Here is a 14,131-nt window from a genome sequence, read left to right as displayed (position 1 = left end):
CAAATCATCCAAATTTCGGAAACTTCCCCGGCTCAAATTTCTGATTTTGTCAATATTTTTCTGTAGAAAAATAAACATAAATAGTGATGCAAGGCAAATTTTTAAATGTTACAGATGTATATTTAAGGAGTAATCCACTATTTTGTAGAGGGGGGTGAAAATGACAATTTTCATCTGAGATTTGGAGCTAATTGACAGGGTTGTAAAAATTACTTTACAAAGATGACAGCATCATTATTGTATTTTTACACAGAGAAAAAATTAAAAGTGACCCACATTTGGATTTTTGACCACTGAAAATGTGTGCAATTGACCAATTTACTCATGGAGCCGCATTTAGATCTCCATATCTCTGGGACTGAATTATATAGGGCTTTGAAGATGAAGATTCCAAAAGGAAAATTTGTTAAGAACCAGAATCTAAAAGGATATTAAGATATCTTTAATACTTCTTGAGTTGCAGGCATGCAAACTTGAGACAAAAAAAAAAACACAAGAAGTGTTTTTTTGCCATTTTTGAACTGTCATTGTTGGCATATAATGCAACAAAGATTGCTAAAGTCAACAGATTTCACACTTAGCTCCGAAGCTCTGGAATAGCCTTCCTGATATTGTTCGTAGCTCAGACTCTCTCTCCCAGTTTAAAACTAGACTGAAGACGCATCTATTTAGCCAGGCATTCATATACATTTTTATCTTACAGTTACTGTAAATTCGGCCTTTAGTTCATAAACGCCAGAGGAGAACTGGCCCCCGACTGAGCCTGGGTTCTCCCAAGGTTTTTTTTTTCTCCATTGGGTCATTTGATGGGGTGTTAGGACACCATTAGGTCACTGGATGGAGTTTTTCGGTTCCTTGCCACTGTTGCCTTTGGCTTGCTCAGTTGGGGATATTCAAATTAATTAACCAATCATACCATTGATTAGCTCTACCAAACTTGGATGTCTTTTTTTCCAAGTAATAAACAAACATTGTTAAGTTGTTTTGATTGATACTGTGAAGCAGCTTTGATACAATCTGTATTGTGAAAAGCGCTATATAAATATATTTGACTTGACTTGACATAGACCTACCGATCTCTGTGTAAAAAGAAGATAATGATGCTGCTATCTTTCCAAAGTAATTTTTGCCCCCTCTAATTTGGCTCCAAATCTCATGTGAAAATTGTCATTTTGACCCCCCTCTACAAAATAGTGGATTACTCCATAAATATACATATGTGGCATTTAAAATGTTGGCTTTCATCACTATTTAAGTTTGTCTTTGTACAGAAAAATATTAACAAAATCATAAATTTGAGCCGGGGACCTCTGGTTGAGTTGTCACGGAATTAACCAATGTACTACTTCAAAAGTTTGGGGTCAATATATTTTATTTTTAAGAAATAAATTATTTTATTCAGCAAGTATGCATTGAATTGATCAAACGTGACAGTAAAGACTTACATTGTAAGAAAAAAATATATATTTTAAATAAATGCTTTTTAAAAACTTTCTATACATCAGAAAGAATATTGAGCAGCACAACTGTTAAAGAAATGTTTCTTAAGCATCAATTCAGCATATTAGAATGATTTCTGAAGGATCATGTGACACTGAAGACTGGAGTAATGATGCTGAAAAGTCAGCTTTGATAACAGGAATAAATTACATTTTAAAACACTTTACTGTTTTTACTGTATTTTTGATCAAATAAATTAAAGGACAATTCCGTCCAAAAATGAACCTAGGGGTAAATAACATATGGGTACCGAGTCGACCGTTCTGTGGGATGCGTTTTCATGATAATCGAATGTACCCAGTTTTAACGTTATTTTTAGTTTAACCACAGATTAGCTTATAACGCTAGTGTATGGGGCATCATGCTAGTGTATGGGGAAGCATAATGAGGGTCCCTGCCTACAAACCGAAGCATTGAGAACTTTGTAAGTGTACAGACAGTTTAATAAGCAGATACTCTATAGTCAAGTCAAGTCAAGTCATCCTCATTTATATAGCGCTTTTAACAATGTAGATTGTTTCAAAGCAGCTTTACAGAGATAAACATATAATTTAAGGTAACAGAGATTGGTTTGGTTTTATAGTGGCTCTTGACAAATGTTTTTTCCAGCTAAAGTTAGTTTTGATTGGTTCACTTCCGTCTAAATGATCATTTGTTATTAAATTAGGGGCCGCTAAGCACCGTTCTCTCTAAACAGACTTTAAACGTGAACCTGTGATAGACGCTGATGGCGTTCACATGCGCATTAAGAATTGATTCTATAGTTATGTGCGTTTGAATATATGTTCGCAGGTTTGTAATTCCTTACAAACCATGCCTAAACAAACTACTTGTCTATAAATTTTGATGCAGAATTTTTATTTTATCTTATCACTTTGGGTAGGTACGCGAACCGAAAAATTCCACAACGCTTTGTCTGTAGAGTGGTATAGGGATCCTCCATAGGGTATATAGGGATCCTACATAGGGTTATAAAGACAGTACACGTCACGTGTACAAGCAGGAGCCTTCTTTGGAAAACAGTCTCGACCAGTCAAACCACGAACGCTGTTCTACATCCTGGTCGATAGTCACAGTTCAGCTCACGTAACATGGCGTTCGTGGTTCGACTGAGACTGTTTTCCAAAGATGGCTCCTGCTTGTATACGCAAAGATTTTTATTCGTACTTATTCGATGCCCCATACACTAGCGTTATAAACTAATCTGTGGTTAAACTAAAAATAACGTTAAACCTGGGTACATTCGATTATCATGAAAACGCATCCCAGAGAACGGTCAACTGTTATTCACCCCTAGGTTCATTTTTGGCCGGATTTGTCCTTTAAGCTTTGGGGAAAGAGATTTCTTTAAAAAAAAAAATCAAACAAGCCTTACTGACCCCAACCTTTGATCAGTAAGTAGTGTATAAAATAATAAAATAAACCTAAAACTGTTTACAGTAATGCATTTACAGCGCAAGTCAATGTGTTATGGAGAGATTAATAGTAGCTCATATTTTTGTCAATTTTGTGTGCAAAAATGTGTTATTAGGGCTGTAAATTATATCCTTTTGCACTAAACATGTACCTTAATTGCATCTTGAAGGGCATCAAAGTTCAGACTTGGTCTTTTCATTACTATCTAAGCTGTAAAAACACAAGTGACCAAGTTTAACTACAGAGTTAGAGTGGTTAAATACCTTCACAGAGCATTCCTTCAAGACGGCATGTGGCTGATATAAAAGCACAGAGCGCCTTAAATAGTTCCACATTTATCTTGTTTGTGCTGATATTACCTCATGGCTCATATGGCTGTAGTAGGAGACCAGCTTGACAGCAAATAAAGCCCAGAGGTCACACTGTCTCTGCTGGGGCAGGTGGTTGTTCCTGGCCCAGTTCACAAGGATATGGGACACACTAATCATTATAATGACTTGCATAATGTCAGTCTGCTATTTTTGCCTGTATGGAAGATTAGTTACCTGTAATCCCTGTCTTTAGCACCTGGTGGTCTTTTCCACACTTCTCTGGTGAACATGAGTCAACAATTGTCAAATGTTGCTGTTCATAACATTAAGCAAGGATAATCGTGCATTTTATCTGATATAACCGTATAAGGTTATGAGATGCATTATGTGAATGCTTGGCTAAAGAGATGCGTCTTTAATCTAGATTTAAACTGAGTCACCTTCGAGAAGGAATCATCATTTTAAAAGTAATTTCTAGACCTGGAAAAGTCATGTAAATATATAATCTTAAAATGCCATGGGTATTTGTTATACTGCCAAACCAACAGGCATTTATTATTATTTTGGGGGGAAAAAATATATTTATTGAAATGTCAAAAAGGCGAAGGACATGAAGAAAAGAGACTTCTTTATCTTTCTTTTTGTGATCGCTCATATGTTTTATGAAGTACCAAGCTAACAAAAATATGTTCTACGAACGTTTTGCTAATGTTCCCATTAGGCTATTCAAAACATCCAAGAAAATAAATTGTGGTTATGCAAGCATTAAGGGAGCATTGCTTTTTATCATTTTGCAAACATTATGGGAACGCTACTTTTAAAAGTTCGATAACGCTTTTCATTAGTTAACATTAGTTAAAGCTGCAGTAGGGAGTTTTGAGAAAATGTTGACTTAGCCTGAAAATTTGAACAAGCACAACTTACAGGTCCAACCCTCTTGCTCTCTGCTGCTACAGCCCTCCCTCCACAGCTCCTCCCCCACAGCAGAGCCTGCCGTGAACGCGCAGGCTAGTAAGCAGGACCACCGATGACGGCGGATAAACAGTTATGGCACATTCACTAATAGGGACGAAACATCAACAATATGCTTTACATTGACTATTGCCTGCCCATACTTTGACTACAAACTCAAATCATTATGTATTTTGCAATACATACTTAACTTTATAACGTTGCACTCTTTCTATATGTTATAAATAGCTAGTAAGATAACGTTAAAGGATTAGTTCACTTTTAAAAAAACTTTTGCTGATAATTTACTCACCCCCATGTCATCCAAGATGTCCATGTCTTTCTTTCTTCAGTCGAAAAGAAATGAAGGATTTTGATGAAAACATTCCAGGCTTTTTCTCCATATAATGGACTTCAATAGGACACAAACATTTCAAGGACCAAATGACAGTTTCAGTGCAGCTTCAAGGGCTTTAAACGATACCAGACGATGAATAAGGGTCTTATCTAGCGAAACGATCGGTCATTTCAAAAATAAATAAAAAACTTTAAGTTTTATAAGCACAAATGCTCGCCTTGCTCTGTTCTGTGATGAACGTTCGTGATCCTGTTCGAACTCGTTCATCAAAATGGACACATTTTTTTTTCGAGTCATTTCGTTCGTTGAATGAACGAAATGACTCTGAAAAAGACTCGTTCAAAATGAACAAATCTTTTTTCGAGTCATTCCGTTCGTTGAATGAACGAACGAAAAAAGATTCGTTCATTTGGATGAACGAGTTCGAACAGGAGAGTCACGAACGACGGTACGCGCTCGCGCTGTGCAAGAGAGGGGTGATCAGCGTGTACACGAGCGTGATTGACACTGCTAAGACATTCCTCCTGGCTCGGATTGGTTGTTTCTGACCGGGAGCGGTGTATTTCTGCAAATGGCAATAGGACCACAGGGAGGAGCCAGAGGAGCTTGATTTTTTTCACAGATTATCTGTCTCATATTCTACTGTCAGGACATAATGACAGTTTTAACTAATATTTGTTTACAAAAGTTACCTACTGGAGCTTTAACTACATTAGTTAGCATGAACTAATAATGAACTGCACTTACAGTATACAGCATTTATTAATCTTTGTTAATGTTAATTTCAACATTTACTAATAATTTATTAAAATCTTGATAACATTAGTTAATGCACTGTGAACTAACATGAACAAACGAACAGCTGTATTTTTATTAACTAAAGTTAACAAAGACTAACTAATACAGTAACAAGTATTGCTGATGGTTAGTTCATGTTAGTTAATACATTAACTAATAAACCTTATTGTAAAGTGTTTTTTTTAAAGACGTACATCCAAATAAAACATTTCAGAGAAAAAAACAGTCCATGAACGATATATAAAAAAGGGTGTAGTGCGAACGTTCTGAATACATTATTAAAGGGAACATTATGTTGACGTTACTGAAAACGTTTGTTCATAACTTTGAGAGACCCTTGCCAGAATGTTAGGGAAGTTTTGAGAACATTCCCTGTTTGCTGGGCACCCACTGTGTGTAATGAGAAACAGCTGAAGATCACAGAAGTTCATTTGTGGTCAGCCTCAGTCTCATTGAGTGTGTTTGTAAATCATTCTGTCAGGCTGATATGTTGAGCTGACAGGCTGATGCTCTGTTGGACTCAGGCTTTAAGATGGGGATGATGATTACTGACCTGCTTCTTCCTCAGGGTCACTGCTGGAGGGCTCAAGACAGTGTGTGTGTGTGTGTGTGTGTGTGTGTGTGTGTGTGTGTGTGTGTGTGTGTGTGTGTGTGTGTGTGTGTGTGTGTGTGTGTGTGTGTGTGTGTGTGTGTGTGTGTGTGTGTGTGTGTGTGTGTGTGTGTGTGTGTGTGTGTGTGTGTGTGTGTGTGTGTGTGTGTCTGTGTGTGTGTCTGTGTCTGTGTCTGTGTGTGTGTGTGTGTGTGTGTGTGTGTGTGTGTGTGTGTGTGTGTGTGTGTGTGTGTGTGTATGTGTGTGTGTGTGTGCTGAGCCAGTTTTTGCTTATATGAATGCAAGTGTAAGAAAAAGACACAGAGGGGAAAATAAACAGACCTTGAGTGTATTTAATAAAGAACATGCTCTTGTTGTTATTTAAATATTTAATATTATTAATAGTAATACATTAACTATATTTATAATATTTTAAGGACTGTATTTGGTTTCACTTTATTTTTATGGTCCCTTTAACACATTCTGTTAACTATAAGTAACGTTGCACCTACATGGCAACTAACTCTCATTAGAGTATTAGTAGAGTATTATTAGATAGGGTTAGGGTTAGCCATGAAAGTTGACATGTAGTTGCAAAGTTACTTATAGTCAACAGAATGTTTAAAAGGGACCCCAAAAATTAAGTATCACCCTGTATTTATATATATTTTCAATTTAATTTATTCCTGTGGTAGCATAGCTGTATTTTCAGCATTACTCCAGTCTTCAGTGTCTCTTGATCCTCCAGAAATCATTATAATATGATGATTTGATGCTTAAGAAACATTTCTTCTTATTATCAACATTGAAAACCTGATAATATTTTAAAGATAAAGTTCAAAAGAACAGCATTTATTTGAAATACATATACATATATATATATATACTTTGTTGTTGTTGTTTTATTCCTGCGCTCATCCTCACCCATCCACTCATCTCTCTCCCTGTCTAGATGAGGGGCAGACGGTGTGCCTGGGTCCCCCGGACATGCTGGGTCAGCGTCTGGCGGAGGTGGGCATGCAGCTGCGGTCAGAATGCCACCAGGGCTTGGGTTACTGGGACTACCTGTTCTTCATCGCCATCGGCTTCGTCATCTTCAGCGCCGGGACAGTGTCGGCGTGGGTGATGGGCGTGCTCATGGTTCTGTACGAGCGGTACAGCAAGAGGAAGAGCGAGGAGCTTGACAGCGACGATGAGGAGGAGACAGTCATTCGAGGGGCGGGATGTGGAGGAGGAGGAGGAGGAGGGGGAGGAGGGGGTAACCATGGCAATGGGGACATGAGCAAACCAGGCATGCAGGTGTGACCAGAGGTCAGAGAGGGACGCTGGGAAATCTTTGATGAACAGACAGCGAGCTGCGGACAGATTCGCAAAGGAGTTTTCTTTCCTATAAAGAGGTTTTAAGTGCACTTTTTAGAATGTGTCAACATTAGTTTTAGTTTAAGAGAAGAGAAAGGCAGGACAGACAGATTAGATTTATTTCTATTCTTATAGGTGGAAAAAGGACAGACAGAGAGATCGTTGAGTGGGTCACAGTGAACTGTGGTTTTGACAGATCTGGGGTTGGTCTTGGATAAGTAATGCTCTCACACACACAATGCTCTCCCCAGTGTTAGTAATGTAGTTGGGGCAGGGTGACAGCACTGTGTTTCACATTTATGAGAGAGACAGCGAGATAGAAAGAAAATGGAAAAAGATGGATAGGTAGAGAGGCTTGAAAACTAATCCAGTGACCAAGCTAGAAAATAAAACCTGAGATAGGTTAAAGAAAGGAATATAAATATACAAGGCAGTCTCTCCAGACTCATGCAGTGTGAAATGAACGAATGGAAGACAGAAGACTCTTCTAAACTGTCTGCACAACTCCATGGAAGGCTGAAAATGCTTTTTTAAGGGGTCACAGACTGACTGACTGCTCAGATGATGGATTGAGAACATTATATTGCAGGGCTTAACAATAAGGCGGCCAGGCTAGTAATTTTCACTTTCCCCTCGACAAAAATGAATAGCTACATTTGCCATCAATAAATAAATTAATAAATTGAAAGGTTTGCGGTCGGTAAGATTTTGCTTTTATAAATTAATACTTTTAATCAGCAAGGATGCATTTAATTGGTCCAAAGTGACAATAAAGTCATTTATAATGTTACAAAAGATTTCTATTTCAAATAAATGCTGTTCTTTTCTTCAAAGAATCCTGACAAAGAGTAGCACGTTTTCACAAAAAAAATATTAAGCAGCACAACTGTTTTTTACACACAAAAAAAAAATCAAAACACAATTTCATGATTAATGAATGCAAGACATTTTGACAAGTCAGCACTGACCTAATACTGCACCTAAAGAGTCCTGTAAATCTCTCTTTTTCCCCGGGCCACCAGACCATTCTTATTGTTGAGCCCTGTATTGGACGGGACATATTGATCTCAGTAAGCCTGTATGCACTGCACCGAAAAGCCTTACACACAAGATGTAACCAGTCCAGCAATAACACCTCCAGGTGATACTGAGAGCAATAGAGGGAAATGTGTGAGTGTGTGGGTGTGTGAGTGTGTGTGGCTCGTCGCAGCAAAACCGCTATAGGTGGTGAAGAATAAAGTATGTCAGCATTCTGTAATTTTGGCAAGGCTTTAATTTTTTAATCAAATGTGATTTCTCCCGTGGCTACCACATGCCACTCAAGGGCAGAGCTAAAGTTACCCTTCTTTCCTCACATTGCACCAACAGCACTCAGGAGGGAATTGCACCCACTGAGAGTGTCGTTTTAGTCTGCATTTTAGTTGTTTATCATTAGTTGCATGATAAGGAAATTGTGATAATGGTACAAACACACCCAAAAATTAGTTCTGAATTCAGCACAATTCCTCGTCTTGCTGTCCAGCTCTAGGCTGTGGAGGATTCAGCAGACTACTACAATCTGGCATACTTTACTGAACAGCATCACTACAGCAATCCAGACACCTGAATCGGCTCTTTAAAATACTAACAGCACAGCACATCTGGATCTATAGCTATTTTCCATTATTTGACCATCATTGGATCGATTGCTGCTGCCATGATCACTAGAGACTCAAATATCTTGTTTAAATTCAATTTTTTTCTGCAGGCGGCAATAGCTTGAAGTGATTTGGTAAATATTCATGGTGGAGCACTATACTAACAGAGTTTAGAGCCTGGTGAAACTGGATTGTAGGTGGTTAGTGAATAAGAAGCAGTTTTACTCCTGAATTACCGCATACATAAAGTGGTGCAACTCTTTTAGCAAATCTGTTTTAGCATATTTCATCCCTAGATTTAGCCTCAAAAAGAGTGTGTTGAGCAGTTACATCCTCTCTTCTCTGGTATTTAGTGGAGAAGGAAAGCTGGTTTTGTGGTGTTTGTGGTGATTGAGGGTTGCTAAATCCATCTATAACGGGTTATAGAGCTTAAGGGGATGATGTCCGTGGCCTGGGACACTCTCAAAAATATCTCAGCTGCTGCTTTTATAAATCTATAGCTCCTATAGCTATATTCAGTTGACTTCTTGTTCTGCCTTTTCCTTTAAGCCGCAGTGGGTAATTTCCACACATCTAGTGACACCAAACGGAATTTTTAACATTTCCAATAAACGCTCGCAAATCTGTTGTGATGGAAATAATATGTAGTGGGAAGAAAAACTATATTTCAGTTCTTTTGTGTGAGACCGAGAATTTCTCGGTGGAATGTGATACTTTTGTGAGCGAATGGAAATGCATTGAGGTATAATTTTTCAATCTCATAATTAAAAATATATATATATTCTCATATTTCTCATCTCATATTTTTTCCATCACTATGTCCCCTTCGTGGTTATCAGTCAAACAAATAGTCTTGATTTTTATCAAGCTCGTATATTTAAGTTCAGTAATTTCACTTAAATGGCAATGAAAATTACCTATTAATTGTCATTCTAGAAGAAAATTTCAGATGGTACTTAGAGGCTTTTGCATCTGAACTCTTCATATATATATATATATATATTTTATATATATATATATATATATATATATATATATATATATATATATATATATAATTATAATTAACATTTAATATTAATTATTTATTTTATATTTTTGTAATATCAAAGTGCTTTTTAAAAATATCTTATTTATTATGTGTTACCCTCATTAGGTAGTGGTATCTTTTGAAAGCATCCCGGCTATACAAAACCCTCTCTTCACTAAAGTCAAAATAATGCAACTCCACTCCACTTCTCACATCTAACAAACTATATTGCTAATGGTGCAGAAATTACACACTATGTCTGTGGGCACATACTCACTAGATGTTGAAAATTTGATTAAATTTAAGAAGTCTGTATAAAGCCCAACAAGCTGGTCCTTTCAGCGAGGAAGTCTCAACTTCAGGTCACAACCCAGGACTTTGTGCGTGTTGTGTTGTGTTGTGTGTGTGTGTGTGTGTGTGGGTGTGTGTGTGTGTGTGTGTGTGTCCATTCATCTCATTCAGTTCTTCAGCCCATGGTTCACTGTCTCTCTCTCTATCGTTCTGTCCTCTCTCACTCGTTAGTTTCGGGTTACAGTGGGGTTTCACCATGTCAGCTTTATTTCCAAAGTGTTTACCCCATTCTGAGACAGATTAATAATACCATGTCTTTAGGGGAACAATATTATGTGTGAACAGTTGAGCCAGGAAGTACCTGGAGAGACTTCTTCTTCAAAAAAAAGTAAAATAATTCTTACGACAGGAACATACAGTAGAGGTTGAATGTATTGTGCTGATGTCAGCATGTGGCAATATAAGGATGGACAGTAGAGGTGGTAAACGTTATAGCAACATGCTGCAGTGTGTATGCCATTTTCACCTGCTGTGAACTCTGAGAGTGATCATGCGTGACTGTCAGCAGCCTTTAGAAGAAGAGAGATATTGGGGAGGGGTTGTATTGGTATTTTATTCCTCTATGAATATTAATGTGTAATATAAGAGGTGATAAAGGGTACAGTGCTATCCGAGAGTAAATTTCAATGCAAGAGCAGGACTTTATCTGAGTCTCCAGGCCACAACACTGCAGTCAGTTCAGCTCCAAAACCGCAAGAGCCATCAGCAATGCAGCAGGGGTGGCCTGTGTCGGGAAGATCTGTAGAGATACTCACACACACATACACTCAACAGAGCGCTAATGAACTAGCAGCACAGAGTTGAACTACTGCTATATCTTTGTGAATGAATAAATGCAACCTCAGCTGCTAGCAGTAAAACAGAAAATGAATAATAGAGGCTGACGTATATGCAGAATCCAGCAAACAAATGCAGCCAAAATGATGGTTATCATTTTTAGGAATAGTTTCTGTTGTTCATGCTAATCCACGGCTGAAGCTAATGCTTTGTGGAAAGTTGAAAGGTGTCATTGAACGTCTAGGTCCCCAAGGATTTAGGTATGTGTGTAGAGTATGAATTTAACTAAGCTAGGAGTAATAAGTGTGAATTATTACCTTGTAGTAAAATGTACTCTTAATGTACTACTATAAACCCTTTAGGTATAAATGAGGTACAAAGTTATCTTTTTAAGGCAGAGCTGGGCAACTCTGGTCCTTTAGATCCACTTTCCTGTAGAGTTTAGCTCCAATACTTATCAAACTCTCCTGCCTGTCACTTTCTAGTAATCATGAACAAAAAACACAGATAAGCTTATACAGGTGTGTTTGATTAGGGTTCAAGCAAAGCTATGCAAGTAAATGGATCTCGAGGGCCAGAGTTGCCCACCCCTGCTTTAAGGCTACTGCCCCATCAGCAAGCTGTTGGTGCCATTTTTTTCTGAGAGTGTATGTAACAGTATGTCATACAACATAAACCAAGCAATTTTATAGGATTTCTAATCAAATTCTGAATTGGGAGACCATTAAAAGTTCTTTCACCCAGTGGAATCGCCTCGGGTCCTAGATGAACCTGATTCGACAGCCGGAATAAATTATTCATTACATAAGAATTTCCAAATTTCTTACTTGGTGCATAAAGTCAATGCACTTTTAGTCATAAAGTCAATGCTAGCATTGTGATTGTGTTTCATTATGCATCCTCTTCCTGGCAGAACACTTATTGTTGGAAGGCTGATATTCAAAGTAGAAAACCTCTTGACCAAAGTTGAATGGAACACTGTGAACTCCCCAGATAGACAACAATTTAGGCATCACTCTCAGAAACAAATGTAGTATAATACCTTTATGGGGACAACAGCTTGTCACTGGTGCAGTATCCTCAAAGGGACAACTTTGTACCTTAAAGTTCATAGTTGTAGAACTTAAAGGCTAAAAATTACTATTTCCACCTTTTAGGGGTAGATAAGGTACAAGGATTGAATGTCATTGGGGCTGTACCCTTAAAGGGACGAGCTGTTGTACCCATAAGGTTCAACTCTTACACATTTTTTCAGACATTGTAGATGCATTCTAGTCAGGCAGCTCACTAGTTTTTGAGACATAGTCTCAACGTTTTTCTTCTACATTCTTGATGAAGTCTAGGAAATAATATTGATTTGAGTTCCTTGTTTTTTTGTGGGGTTTTTTCTGTTGGTTTGGATAGGAGCTTTGGGACCAGAGGCAGTTCTAAAGGTCTTGCTGTACTTTCAGTAGCACAGGAATGAATTTGTGCTCTGTGAGACTTTAAATTTGCTGGATCGATTTGCTGTCTGTGGAGGTGTGTCCGTCACGCTCTGTCCATCATGCATGAAGCTCTGCAGAATTTCCCCAAATGAGACTCACTTACACCTTCCCCTCTCATTTCTCCTCTTCTTTTGTCGTTGTGTCTTGTCTCATCTCATCTTTTCTCCTGTTCTTTCTGTTCCTCTTAGTCTCATATCCTCTCTTCCTTGTCTTGTCTCTTTTCTTCTCCTAATCGTCTCATTAATCTCTTCTCACTTGTCTTGTCCCGTCTCCTTGTTTTCTCTTCTTGTCTCTTTTCTTGCTTCATCTCAATTTCTCTTCTGATTCTCAATTTCTCATTCTCATTTGTCTGGTTTCATCTCAACTTCTGTCTTCTCCTGTTTTCTCTTCCTTGTTTCGTTACACCTTCTCTCTTTTTTGTTTTGTGTCTTGTCTCATCTCATGTTATCGCTTGTACTGTCTTCTCTAATTTGCCTGGTCTCCTCTCTTCCTTGTCTTGTTTCATCTCATCTTCTGTCCTTTCCTCTCCTCCTGGTCTCATCTTCTCTCTCCCCTGTCTTATCTTGTCTCTGTTCTTTTTCTTCTGGTCTCATTTTGTCTCTTCTCATCATTTGTTTTTTCTCACCTCTTGTCTCCTCGTCTTTTCTTTCTCATCTCCCACCTTGTCTTGCCTTTTCTTGTTTCTCACCTCATCTCATTTCATCTTATTCTCGTCTCTTCTTGTTTACTCTAAGTCTTGTCTTTTCACCTTTTTTTCTCATCTCTTGTAGCCTTGTCTTGTCTCTCGTCTCATTTTGTCCCACCTCTTATCATCTTGTCTTGTCTCGTCTCTTTTCTTCTTTGCAGTGGGATGACTGTGCCTTCCTCTATCTCTGCAGTGCTGGTTTAGAGAGGGTGATGCCATAAAGGCTGCTGTAAGCCATCTTCCTTTCTTAAGGAAGAGGAGGACTAAACGAGAGCGGATGACAGGTTTACTCTGGGGACCAAAGCTTAGACACTTTCCCCCGCCTTAACTCACAATGCTTTCATCCACTTCAAGCGTAGTGTGGATTTGCCCACTTCCAGTTGGGTAGAGACAGTTTACCTCTAAATATACTTCTGAAGAGAAAGTTTGTCTTTCTTAGAATGATCACATCATTCTTTTCACCCAGAGGAAAGCATGACAGCTGCTCTCAGCACTATATGTCTCCATAATACTAAGGTGACCTGCATAATCAAATGACATGACATCTTTTGGGAGACATTGCTCCAGCCTGAAATGATATCTCCCACATTAGTCCCACACACATGGTCACTGATCATTTTTATGGGGTGTGTGACAGATCACTGGGAAAGTCAGATCCCCTTCCTTGCCAAACACGTGCTCAGTGTGTAAGAGGTCCTCAACTCTGATAACCCCTCTTGAGCTCTTGGCATCCTGTTACACAGCGGAGACTCAACTGCAGTGTGACAACAGCTTAGAGCAGGAAGAGAACTCTGATGCTCACGAACACACACTACAGAGCCGGATCAGCCTTTTATCATCTCTGGCAGATTGAAAACTTTTATTTATTAGTTATTCCATTTTCTC

General features: G+C 38.3%; 1 protein-coding gene across 1 annotated transcript in view; it reads left to right on the top strand.

Annotated features, from left to right (window-relative positions):
• Positions 1-8,540, top strand: part of lrrc52 (leucine rich repeat containing 52) — a 53,415-nt gene extending 44,875 nt beyond the window's left edge. Inside the window, exon 2 of the mRNA XM_077220493.1 lies at positions 6,876-8,540. Coding sequence (XP_077076608.1) covers positions 6,876-7,228 — 353 coding nt within the window. The 3' untranslated portion in view covers positions 7,229-8,540. The remainder of the gene's footprint in view (positions 1-6,875) is intronic.
• Positions 8,541-14,131: the final 5,591 nt, after the last annotated feature.

Source organism: Siphateles boraxobius, unplaced genomic scaffold (genome assembly GCF_051911475.1).
Source record: "Siphateles boraxobius isolate OS27281-9 unplaced genomic scaffold, OSU_SipBor_1 8, whole genome shotgun sequence".
NCBI lineage: Eukaryota > Metazoa > Chordata > Actinopteri > Cypriniformes > Leuciscidae > Siphateles > Siphateles boraxobius.
This window is presented reverse-complemented; position numbering and strand designations above follow the sequence as displayed.